The sequence below is a fragment of the Hetaerina americana genome, unplaced genomic scaffold (assembly GCF_022747635.1).
Source record: "Hetaerina americana unplaced genomic scaffold, ioHetAmer1.1.p SCAF_11, whole genome shotgun sequence".
Taxonomy (NCBI): domain Eukaryota; kingdom Metazoa; phylum Arthropoda; class Insecta; order Odonata; family Calopterygidae; genus Hetaerina; species Hetaerina americana.
The window spans coordinates 9,262,950-9,276,199 of NW_027286181.1; the positions used below are offsets into that span (position 1 = coordinate 9,262,950).

Consider the following 13,250-nt stretch of genomic DNA (forward strand, 5'->3'; position numbering starts at 1 on the left):
CAGCGTGAGGCGAGCGGGCGGGCAGTGCTTAATAACGGCGCTCTCCGCATGCGTGATGAACGATGGCAGAGGCGCGTGACAACGGGGGCCGCCCGCCCCCGCTGTTGCCCCGCCGTCTCCCGGGGATGATGGAGCGGGGGGGCAGGGAGGGAGGGCAAGCGGAGGACGACTCGCGCCTGCCGTTCATTAGTCATCTGCCGGCCCCGCCGCAACGAATGAATGGTCGGTCCATTAACCCTCCCGTGTATCATATCTTCTTCATTAATCTTTTGACACCCCTCTCGGCCGTTTCTTTTCAGCTCCCTAACGATTTCGCCTTCTCGACGACTCGGCTTTGGGAGGGATGCTTGATTACATCGCGGAGATGATTAGGAAACGGTCCGGAAATATTTTCCCGCGACCTGGAATACTTTAGAAGGCTATTTCTTCAGGCTAATTTTTGCAATATCAAAAAAAGAGTAATTTTCCTAAACACGCAAAAGAATACTAAAACTATATCGTTAGTCCTCCGAAAACAAAACATACTCAATAATTTTTCTCAAGCGGCATGAGACAGTAATTAATATTTTCAAACTTTTGATTCAAATCTTCAAAACAGTTATATACAAGTATTTTTTATGGTTGAATTAACCTTCAAGACAGTCTAAAGATCTTTCTTACTGATAGATATTTTGTGATTACTTCGCGTTTAATTTGACGATTGCTGAAATCTGAAACACAGAATCAATTTATCTCTGATTATGTTCGTTAGAGTAAATTTTCGTCTAATAATTTAATATTTTTGCTGGAGAGAGTTGATTTTGGCCTTTAATCTCTTTCTAAAATAACATTTCCGTTTAAGCTTATTTTCCTCACACTCGAAATACGTTTCACGCAAAACGCAATCATTTCCCCCAAATGGAGACACTTGACACACGCCAACGCACCGATAGACTTCGAGAGACATAACCAATTTTCTTCATGCACGTCTAGCCAGTCAATAGCCCTTCCCCCCGGAAAATTACGAACCAAAACATGTTTTACTCATGACTTTAGAATTAAATTTCATTGATGGTTTATTAATGGTAGTTTTCCATTTTTGATATTCGTCGAGTGATTCAATTTAAATAAAAGTTCAAGTATAATGCAAATGGTTCGAATACTCAAGGGAACAACACAACTATCTTGATGGGACCATCAAAGCGAAACAAGATAATTGGGATTGACCACTCGGGGTCTTTTTCTTTAGGATTGGAATGCTCACCCGGAATATCTAATGAAGTCCTCTGTAATTCAAATCTTCTTGAGCTCGTTGGCCGGTCAAATTTGACAGCCAAAACTATTCAGAATTATCCGATTGGATAATTCTGAATAGTTCTCCACCTGGATTAGATAAAGAATAATAATTAGGAAAGTCGATAGGAAGCCAAATGGGGAAGTGTTTACACAGAGTAGGTGAAGGGTTGATGTTGGCTTTGAACTTCAGAATAGGAAAGAAAAGTGGACAGAGGAGAAAACGTGAGATAGCGGGAATTTTAAGGCCCAAAGTAGAAGGAAGAATATTAAATAAGCACGGGAAGAGGTAGGAAGGACTGAATATTTTAGATGGATTTCCCGTAGCTTAGAAACCACGAGGAGCTCAAAAAGACAATTTTATAAGAAAGAGTTACCATATTTTGAATAAGCATACCAGAAGCCCACACGAACATGCAATAGTTTTCAGTGGGCCGGCCGATAGCTAACACTACGCAAAAAACAATAACAGCAGTAAAAAACTCTCGTCAGTGCTGCCATTGAGGTGAGTAGAAGGACCATGGTGACTACTGGGGAATACTACAGATATCTATTGCTAGTCTCCTGCCACCCCACTCAACTTGGATTGGATTCTCCAGACAACAACCGCCAGGTGAATTCCACGTGATTTATTTATGAATAACAAGTATCAGGAACACTTCAGGAAACGAATCGAGCAAGCATACTCTAAATGCAAATTTTCACTCTTCTATGAGCAAGGTGGGTGATATACTTTCACCTTGCTCCACATCTTTCGAAGATGGCAATAGCCGCTTATTCATAGGTCTTCCTCGGCTTGAAATTTCAATACTTCCTTCGAGAAAAGTAAACATTTGTTCATTACTGATCCTTACATTTAGCGTAGAGATTTAGTTAGAAAATTTGAAGAGGGGCAACTTAAAGAAATGCATATTTTGAGCTTAATTTCTCAGGAAGACGTGCAGGAAATATACAAATATTTATATTTTGAGATCAGGAGCACAGATGAGTTATTTTTTTCTAGTGTATTTGAGGTATACGAAGAGAAGTTGATAGTCGCCAATAAATTCAGAATATTGTGGTAGGTTCCTTTCTCGTATTCTGATTTCACAAAATTGCGATCCAACTGGCTTTCATTCTGACTCACTAATGTCCCGGCAGGAGTGGTCTTTTCAGCTCAATGAGATCAGTCTTTACTTGAGTCGCCTGGGTAACACCCAAAACGAAATACTCCGTCCGTCAGATGGAACGTTAAACCCTCTACCACTGGAGGCATTTGTTTACGAGTAGGGTGATGCCGATATCGTGTTCATCTCTACTATTCCTCCTATTTCCAACATCTTGTCTATCCATCAGTGCACTTCTATCACAATTGGTCGAAACGAACTCAAGCCTCCATCGCTAACCACCACAAGTGATTTTAACTATTGACGGATTGAAGTGGATGTAAATGACTAAGGTCGATAATGGTTTACTAATGGTTTACCCGGAAGAATAACGCCACAACTCAAAAAATATCCCAATATTAAAGAGGTTTAATTAAGGAAATGTAAATCTCAATGCTGAAATTTCGATCGAAATTAAAGTATCTGCTATCAAAGTGAAGGTCCGTTCGCTGGAGTATTATCGAATGGCTTTGGAGTGATTTCAATCCAAACCACATTCACCAATTAAAACAGAGTTCTCTGGAGTTATTTGAAATCAAATCTCGATACGGCATTGGTTGTCGTTGACGATGAAAGCTATCTATGATTCTGAATTGTGACGGCCTTCCCACAAATGAACGGCATTATGCCCGAAGAGCCGCCACGCCAGCTTGGCGGCTCTCGTAATGTTAAGTCATTCAAGGACGACGCGGATGAAACGCGAATTGAGACGGTGGGGAGGGGTTCTTGTGGGACGGCAGTGATGGGAATTGGAACAACAAAGGAGGGTGTGGGCGCGGTCCAACGGGGGGGCGATGGAATGGGAAAGGTCTTCAGCCGGGAGGTCATCTTGCATGTGGTTTGAACCCCTCCTCCGAGGAGGAGGAAAAAAACAAAAGGCTATCTTCTTTTCATGACGAGTGGCCTCTTCCCGGAGATGGCCCGACGGCCGAGACGCAAATAGCAGAGGAGTTTTTTTATGGAGGCCTCGACCGACACGTTCTATCTCGGACGACACTTCCTCTTCCAATCTGACCAAGTGATTTCGAACACGTGGGGGTTATATTTACGACCCCCCCACCGCGACACTAAATTTAGTGTTTCTTAGTACATTAAGAGGCCGTTCTGGAGACCAAAAAGGAAAAAGAATCGAAATTCGTCGTCCGGAAGAAAGTGGAAAGGTAGCGTGCTGTGCAACTAAATCAAACCGGCCGAGAGTTTTGGAGATTCCTTTCCCCTTCGGATAGATCCCGTTCGCTATTCTCTGATTGAAAAATAAATTGAGTTATTTTAGTGGGTCAGAAAGGCCTAGCACTTTTGTTCGTGGAGAAAGAACGACGTGGTAATTAAAAGTGATGGGTGTTCGTGTACTTTATCATCATAAAATGATTCCTAGGCTACAGGTCAATCATTCCATTTGCATAGCGGTGAAATTTACATAGTGAAAGAAAACAGAAAAGACTTTTCAAATTGTCATCATTCATTTGCAAAAAAAAATATCTATCCATTCGAGACAAAACGTCTAACACGAATCATTCAACGATGAAAGTAATTATTCATGAAAAATAATTACAATGACTTGAGATCTTAGAAAACAGGTGGGTTACATCTTAGGCATAAACCATTGTATGGACTCTTAATGAAAGCCGTAATTATTTTTCTATTAGTATTTTCTCTATTTCCAACAACTCTCTATTAATTGGAACTTTTTTCATTACTGCATTCTTATCATCTAAAAAACTGGTCCCGAACTTTATCGCCATGTATATTTTACGGCCGGCGTCCTTTTCACCCCAAATTGTCCATTGTACACTCGTAAGTAGGAAGAGAAAGGTAAGAGATTGGGATAGGGAGAGTCCTTCTTCCGGAATGATTATTCCGCCTTGCTAAAACTAGTCTGAGTCTAGTCCTAACCCTCGGTCATCTCTGGAATAAATACTGCAATGACCCTATTTCTGTATCACTCTTACTTTCTATACAATTGGTGAGCAATAACTGTTCTGAAATGTCGATGGGCAATAAGATATACTATTACTAGTCAAAGTCGAATCAGAATCGATAAGGAATGAATCCCATTACCCAAAACTCCATCGAGTAGATCAGCCCCATTTTGGATAAGTTAATAAGCTTTTTTGTAGACAATGTGAATAAAGAACTCAAGAAAAAGATCCGTCAACTTTCGCAACTGAGCTCAATGTTGTTAAAATGTCATCTGCGGGCTAGTGAAATTTCGACTTGAAAGAAAATCAAAGTCATTGCTGGGTTCTCATTTTTTTAGCTGATTTTTTTTATTCTTCCCAAATATTTACAAAATCTTATCCACTCAAGATTCTACGCAATAATAAAAAACATAAGGAATATGACCGTGGATTGATTCTCGTGCTTCTCCTACGTACAGGAATGATTACATTCTTGATCCTAAACGTTGATGAGTTTGCTAATTGTAGATGAAAATGTCGTGCGTTTAATTCTTTTCGCCGGATTGAAAGAGTGCGAGAGAATCAATCTGCACTCGCCTACATCCCAAGTAAACTGCACCTCGTTTGAAATTTTGGAACCAGGTCTAAAATGTATTCACCTCGTTTGAATACATCATGATTAATGCTTCCAAGATTTCTCTTCCCAGCCAATCAATGCCCAAGAAATTATTAAGCAGAGTCCCAGGAAAAAAAGGTCCAGTCACAGAAATTGCTCCCAATCGAGCCTTATCAAGAGATTTATGCCCACGAAACAATAACTCCCCTTGCCGGACCATAGCGGCGCTAGTGGTCTTGGATTATCTAACCCCCAGATGAAGAAATATTGCAGCAATGATCAAGGGTGTGATTTTCCTTTCCATCGAGGGAAAATAAATTTCGTAAACTGATCCCTCATTTCACGCAGCATCAATTCACACTGGTGATTTACCCTCGACGCCGAATTTAGCGGAGATACCGAGGGAGGCTGCCATTACAGTCCAGGTGCGTCGAAGTCGAGTCAGTTGGAGGGAAGGGAAAAGGAAGAATGCCCCCCCCCCCAGCCTAATCGCCACCACGCAGGGCGTCGACGACCCCGACAACACTTCCGAGTCCGAAAAAAAAACCCAAAAGAGAGGGAGAGAGAGGCTCGCGCAGTTTTCAACATCGCCTTTTCCGCGATCGACGGGTTGGGGGGGGGGAGGAGTGAAAGTGATCGCTCTGCCATTTCCCCCCGGCGACCGTGATAATCACGCCCGGCCCCCGTCGACGGGCACCCGGCAGCAGATGGGATCTGGGAGCAGGCCAAAGGCCTGGGTAGTGACCCCCTCTCTCCCTCCCCCCCCCATCCGCCAGCGAGAGGGGAGGAGTCAGTGCCACGCATACCGTTGGCACCCGCTACGGTATTGGCGCCCCGAGCGGATTGCTCCCTGAAGAGCGCTAAGGAAATATCTCAATTTGAAATGCGCAGTACGAAGTAAAATTATGGAAGTCCGATGATAGAATAGCGCATGCATATTTATACGACTCGCGACACTTTATTGGGTCTTGCAGTCGGAAGAAATGCCTTTTCCTTTAACTGTTTTCTTTTGGAGGAATTAACGAGAGGTTTCAACTTCCGGGTGCCTAGTAGTTGGTGTACAGACAGGTCATGCCGGAAGTTAACAGTTCGATTCCCACTGAGAGCCAGGCTACATCGTATGTACAGCCTGGAAACCACTTCGCGGACAAGTTGTCGACTTCTCTAAGGAAAGTAAATAAAATATTGCAACACCTTTCCGTATTGTGGGGTTGAGAGTACTAAGATGCTGGTTTCAGAATTCCTCTTGCATTTTACACTCTTATGGATGACTGCGCTGTATCACTTTTCATTTTCATAACCGGTATTCATTTCTATGATTTTGAAAAATATCTCCCCTCTAATTTACATTTCAAACTTATAACCCGTGAGCAAAGTGTCAATGAGAGAGCCGATGACAACGAACAGAACTATAACCTCAACTAGCATCGTATCAACGCATCAATAACACTTTTGTCAAAACTACAACAGTGACATGAAACTCGGCCCCAATCGGCTCCAGTGTTAAGAATTTCAGCTGAAGTGGCAATACAAAGAATACCTTAAGAATATCCCGTATAAATATCTTGATTATTTACTATTTATCACGAGGAGCCTAAAAATTATTAAAGGAATTCATTAAAATAAACTTTATTATTACATGAGGACACAGTCAACTCTGAAATATAATCAAATAAGATATTTTATTTCTTGTGCCACTAATAAACCTCTTCTCCTACTGCAGGAATATTGTCCCTGTTTTTCTCGGTCTTGAGTGAACTGAAGCGCTATGGTGTATATTAATTATTTTACTCAGAAAAAGAATATTGTTGAATGAAAGTTCACCTTCCGAACTCGAAAAGAAAAAATTAATCCTACTGTCACAAGTCCATTGTAAAATATAAATAATATCTATTGATTAAATAATTTACGATTAATTAATATTTTCATTAATGCCTTTTGACCTTTATCAAAATAGTAATCCAAAGCCAAATATGGCGTGAAGCGTACGTGTGCTTCCATCATAACACTTTCCTCGTGATATAAACTGTAACGATTAATTCATGAAAATATTACAAGTTAAATTTATTTTATTCGACTTAACTATTTAGGCATTAAAATTCATGATTAACAACAGCTTTAATGAAATAATCCCACAGGGCAACATTCATTACGATAATAGAATGATATAGAAAAATATCACTCTAAGCTAAGCTATTGTTACGTAAAATTTAATGATAACTTTTTAGATGCGTAAAAATATCGATACCATCTCGTAATTCCCGCCAGACATTAACGGCTTAAAAATACTTTTTTGCTTTCCGGGGAATGTGTTCGTTTCGCATTCCCGAAAAGGACCACTCATGTCAAAATTAGGACGAGCAAAGGAATACTCGCCAACTTTCTCTCAACCATTTTCCCTCAAAGCGTGCATCCTTGTGATTGCAGGTCGCAGTCCTGTTGGCCCTCGTGGCCACCGCCAGCGCCTACCTAAACCATGGCTTCGACCAGGGACTTGGGCACGGCGTCAAGTGCGCCCTAGGATCAGGGTTCGGCGGCTACGGTGGCGTCGCCCAAGCACATCAATTCAACTCTTTCGCGGCCTCCGCACCCGCCTTCGCCGCCTACTCCGCTGCTCCTGCCATCAAGGTGGCCGCTGCACCCGCATTCGCCTCGTACGCCGCCGCACCCGCCCTCAAGGTGGCCTCAACCGCGCCGGCCTACGCCTCCTTCTCCTCCTCCGGCCTCTCCTCCTACGGTGCCGAACAAGCCTCATACATATCGGCGCCCGCCCTCAAGGTCGCCGCACCCGTCGCCTACACTTCCTACGCCGCACCCGCACTCAAGGTGGCCGCCGCCGCTCCCGTGCTCGCCGCTCCCGCCCTCAAAGTTGCTGCCCCCGCCGCATACTCTTCCTTCAGCTCCGGCCACTCCTACTTGTCTGCCGCACCCGCCGTGGCCGTCAAAGCAGCCCTGCCCGCCGTCGCCGTGAAGGCCGCCGTTCCCGCCGTGGCGTCATATAGCGTGGCCTCACCCGCCTACGGAGCCCAAGGAGGATACGGAGGCTACGGAAGCTACGGGAGCTACGGAGGCTACGGAAGCTACGGAGGCTACGGAGCTTACGGAGCCGGACATGGCGTGGGAGCCCTCAAAGTCGCCGCTGCCCCAGCCGCCTACTCTTCCTTCAGTTCCGGCCACTCCTACTTGTCTGCCGCACCCGCCGTGGCCGTCAAAGCAGCCCTGCCCGCCGTCGCCGTGAAGGCCGCCGTTCCAGCAGTGGCGTCATACAGCGTGGCCGCACCCGCCTACGGAGCCCACGGAGGATACGGAGGCTACGGAAGCTACGGGAGCTACGGAGGCTACGGTAGCTACGGAGGCTATGGAGCCGGACAGCTGGGCCTGGGCGCCGTCAAAGTGGCCGCAGCCGCTCCCCTCCACGGCGCATCCTACAGCGTCGCGGCCGCTCCCGCCATCAAAGTGGCAGCCGCACCCGTCGTCTCCTACGCCGCCGCACCTGCTGCCGTCAAGGTTGCCGCCGCCCCTGTTGTGTCCTATGCCGCCCCTGCCGTCGCCGGCTACGGAGGTGCTGTCGCCGGCTACGGAGGTGCTGTCGCCGGCTACGGAGGTGCTGTCGCCGGCTACGGAGGTGCTGTCGCCGTCAAAGGAGAATTGGTCGCCAAGCATGTCGAACACTATGTAAGCGAACCGAATGACACGCTCGGGAAATTATTCTCTTATTTTGATTTTTTTTAATCCTCTCTGTGTATATTTTCTAGCTCATTTTAGACGTTTGATCCCTTGCTCTTCAGGCACCCTATCACTTTCCTACAGGGTTGTACGTTATACTTTTTACCCCAAGCGTGTTTATAGTGCTTAAGTTAAGCTCTTGTTTCATTTGGTTGTATTTCCTTTTAAGTAGTGTAAACTTGTCCCTGGATTAGATAACACATATACATAATATACGCAGACAATATATATATATATATTACATACGCGTATATACATGTATGTATATAGCTATTAGTATGCTATAAGTATAACTTCCTTCCTAAAATCCAGGGAAACAGAATTAAGGAGAAACGCCAATCTTCGTTATATATCTTCTACCACTTAGCACAGAGTTTCTCAGTGTATCATTGTGATATTCACTGATCCATAAATATTCCCAAAGATATAACGCAGACATAGCAAGGGTAGTTCTTCTAACGGCATGCTTGAAGTTCCCCGTTCAGTCATTTCTTCATTCCCTGCTTATTAATCACTTAATTAGGTAATCGGTCATTCTATCCAGGGCATAAAGCATTGGGAATCCCAGAATCAAGTGAAAGACTTCTTTTATTTTTGTCCGCATCCCTAGAATAACATCATTCCAAAATGAAATTAATGCGGCTGAAATGTCATTCCCACAATGCCCAGCGCAAACAAATCGAGTCCAAGATTTTTACAGTTTAGTCGTTCGGGGTCAGAATCTTAACTCACCGCCAAAAACTTCACGTGCCCCCATGATCTCTCCGCCGCAATTTATCTCCGATGATCTACTGCCTTTCCTTTGCTTTGATATATTACCTCTTATTTCATTAGTGTTTGCTTAAGGAAGAAGCGATCAGCGATAAAATTCCCCATTCACTCCACTTCAACAAGTAGTCCTCCGCAATGGCTTCAAAGTCAAGCACTAAATTAAAGATGAAAATTGGTTCCTATCGTATCCTCTGCGGCCGAAGTTTAGAACGAAAGTACCGTTTTTTCTCTTTTAAGGTGTAACTTCTTCTTCAAGTGGCATTATTATAACCGCCACAGTAAGCTTGCACACATCGCAGCAATGCGAACAGACACCAGTGTCTTTTCACTGCAATACTTCACTCTCGAAAGTAACTAGCTATGCTGGCAATTTAAATTCTGTTTGAAAATCATAGAATGAAAGTCAGGACACAAACGTCTAAAGATTAGTTTGAAAGAGGTTAGGACATCCACAATTGAGGGTGAGAATGCGTTTCTATTATAGAGTTCTGAGCACCAATAATATTCGTTTCTAGAGCCATTTGCAATCCTTTCTAATGTTGTAATCGAGCAGTGCAAAGTAAAAAGCAATTATTTTTTCGGTTGGTTCAGAGATTTTATTTCTTTTAAACCCTTACTGTCATCTCGCCAACCTATGTAATGATGGGGTCATAATAATTCCTCAGACGGGAGTAGTAACCTTGCACGTGACATGGCCGGTGAATCCAGGTATACGTGCATCCGAATTCTCCCAACTTCCGTGGATCTTTATATTTCTAGCAATAGTCAATCTTTTCAAATAACCCTCATATACCAAGCAATAAAATTATTAAATGCAATATTTTAATCTTTCAAATTGCTTGTTTTTACTTTTTTCTGTACTGAGCTGAGATTCCAGGCCCTCAATTCTAAGTCCTGTAAAGTTCAACGGCACTAAAAACTATAAACTACAAAAAAAAGGTAATTTTTCGAAAGTTAATTTTGATGTTGTCACTTGGTATAGTTCTTTTATAATTTGTTTTTCTTTAGCGTGGAAAATTTTCCCTCGCTCCATCAATTCATTAAACGACCGACGTCAGTGTCGAAAGGATATTCCAAAAAGGTGATTAGAAAGGGTGAATTGCACGCTCTCCTTATGACCGAAGGTAGACACCCTGAATTTCGTCTTGAGTGTGGATGCTGCGTAAGGTCAGAGACTCGGTCGCTGGGGAAACCAGAGGACGTGTCTTTCCGGTCTTACGGGTCACCGATCTCGTCCTGGCAACGACTTCAACGCTCGCGTTCCGATTTATTGAACGAGAAGAAGCGTACTCAACTGCCATTTCATATGCTGCAATCCAACCCGGTAGAGTAGTGGGCAGGTTTAAGGCATCGTTGATGAGAAGTAGAGGTTAAGTCGGCGATGTCTCTTTCCATTGTGCAGTGCCCACAAGAATGTTTAAGACAAGATTTATTTTATATTTTTCTTCGAAAGTAAAACTATCTAATTTTATATGCATGTTCTAACCTGACATTTCGGTGCGAGGCTTGGGATATTGCCTCGGTGTCGCAAAAAACTCTCCGGTTGATTCGTATAAAATATATTTGTTGAAGGCTTCATAAAAATGTCTACCTTATCAATTATTCGAATACTTTTGTGGCTTTTTTATTCATCGCGGGAATTCAGAGCAAAATAGACAGAAATGGCTTGGCTACGCATTCGATTCTCGAATGAAAATAATGCTTCGAAGCACTCTTAATGTACCTGTCGATTATTTAAAAATTTACCATATTCTGACGACTCTAAGTTGAAAATTTATTTGGACAATTGTAGAAAATGCTCTAAAATGCTTATATCTATCATAAAGCACATCTAATTTCCATTGCATAATTTAGATACTATGGAAATGAGATGAATTGAACACATCACATGCCTAATATTTTGCATTCTCAAATGCATTTTTTATGCATTCTGGGATGAATTAGTTCCCCAATATGATATTATTATAAAAAATGAGTCACTTACTATGCATTCTTTTTAAAGACAAAGAATAGTCAATACCGTCCAGTAATTAGAGTTGTAATGAATCCAATGACAAGATTACACAGATAGCCATCACCTTTCAAAATTACTGCGTATCCTTACCATCATCATTCACTCGAAACCTTTATTATTACTTAATATACACGTTGGTCATACTAAACTTTTCAAACGCTACATTTCCGGACCTGTTGCTTGAAAAATGCAGGAAAAGGGGTCAAGTTGGATATCGTTGAGAAGGAAAGAAATGAATTGGAAGTAACTCAAAAGCCACGGACGAGGACTGGTTGAAATTAAAGGGAATTGGATAATAAGGGGTATTAAAGCTGCAATGGGTGGGAGAATGAAGATATGAAGGATATAACGAGATCTGGAGAGAGAGAGAGAGAGAGATATCGTGAAAAGCAAATTGGATTTAAGTTGTGCGCAATTGTTGCAGAAGTTCAGGATGATGCGTAATGATTTTCAGGAATTTTCCATAATCATTTGTAAAGTGGTTTACAGCTAATATCAATGTATAAACCATTTCTATCGTCATGATGCCATCATTTACGTCCGCGGACATTGAATGGTTTGACGCACATCATCCCTCAAGTTTTATCCCATTAGATCTGCAAAATTTTTCGCGTCGACTTATTTCTTCCCATTGACGTTTGCACAGTACATTGCAGCAGATCCATGGTCTCGCTCTCTTCACTTCTACGAAGCGCGAGCCTGACTCAATGCAAATCCCTTTACTTCGCCACATATGCCCATGTTTCACTTAAAGATAAAGATCTTATTTAATATGTGAATTCCCTTTAAATGTACTTTTGTTCAGTGACTGATTTTACCTATCATATTTTGTGATTATTTGGGACTTGTTTGCCACGTGACACTGTCTATCTGCTCATGTAAATTTTAATAATAATAACACCGTTGCCCACGGCAGTAGCTTTGCAGTCACTCTTTTTGATTGCTACAGTATTATTATAAACATTAGATCTGTCAAATTACTCAACTTGGCAGGTGAAAAAAGGATGACGATCACTGCATAGAATGCTGGAGTGATCATTTTTTTGGGGCGATGCAGTGGTGCACGGTTAAACAATAGACGTGTACATTCAGGTCGACTGACACAGTGTCCCGCGCCAAATCGCTTGATCTTCCCAAAGTCGCTATCAAGGAGGAACCTTAATATCGCTGAAATCTCCTCTAGTCTGAATGCCCTAACGATCATTCTTTCCTCTCTCCCTCGATGCTCCTCTACCGACGCCTGCAGAACGACCACCCCAGATACGCCTTCGAGTACAGCGTCAACGACCCACACACCGGCGACATCAAGCACCAGCACGAGCAGCGCGACGGAGACGTGGTGACCGGACAGTACAGCCTCGTCGAACCGGACGGCAGTGTCCGCACCGTCGACTACACTGCCGACTGGGCGACCGGATTCCACGCCACCGTGAGCAAGAGCGGACCAACGGTGCACAAGGTCGCCGCCCACGCGGTGCCAGTGGTGGCGGCGCAGCCCAAGGTCGCCCTCTTGGCCAAGAGGAACATCCCCCACTGAGGGGAGACGCGGAGAGCCCATCACAATACTCACTCGCCTCGAGTCGAGTAAAAAAAAAAAAAAATATATATATATATATATATATATATATATATATATATATATATATATATATATATATATATATATATATATATATATATATATACGCATACATATATCAGTCATCCACTCATCTCTTCACGCTCGCCCCCTCCCCGCACATCCCCTCCCTCGATAACACGCTTCTTCTAAAAACGAAAGCATGCGCGCCACGCCCTCCCCCAACCCT

At 43.1% G+C, this 13,250-nt stretch overlaps 1 protein-coding gene across 1 annotated transcript; it reads left to right on the plus strand.

The window, feature by feature from the left end:
- Window positions 1-1,792: 1,792 nt before the first annotated feature.
- Window positions 1,793-12,979, plus strand: LOC139701076 (vitelline membrane-like protein). The gene is made up of 3 exons (XM_071599651.1): window positions 1,793-1,885; window positions 7,359-8,606; window positions 12,689-12,979. The coding sequence occupies exons 1-3, from the start codon at window positions 1,793-1,795 to the stop codon at window positions 12,977-12,979; spliced, it is 1,632 nt and encodes a 543-aa protein (XP_071455752.1).
- The last annotated feature ends 271 nt before the right edge of the window (window positions 12,980-13,250 follow it).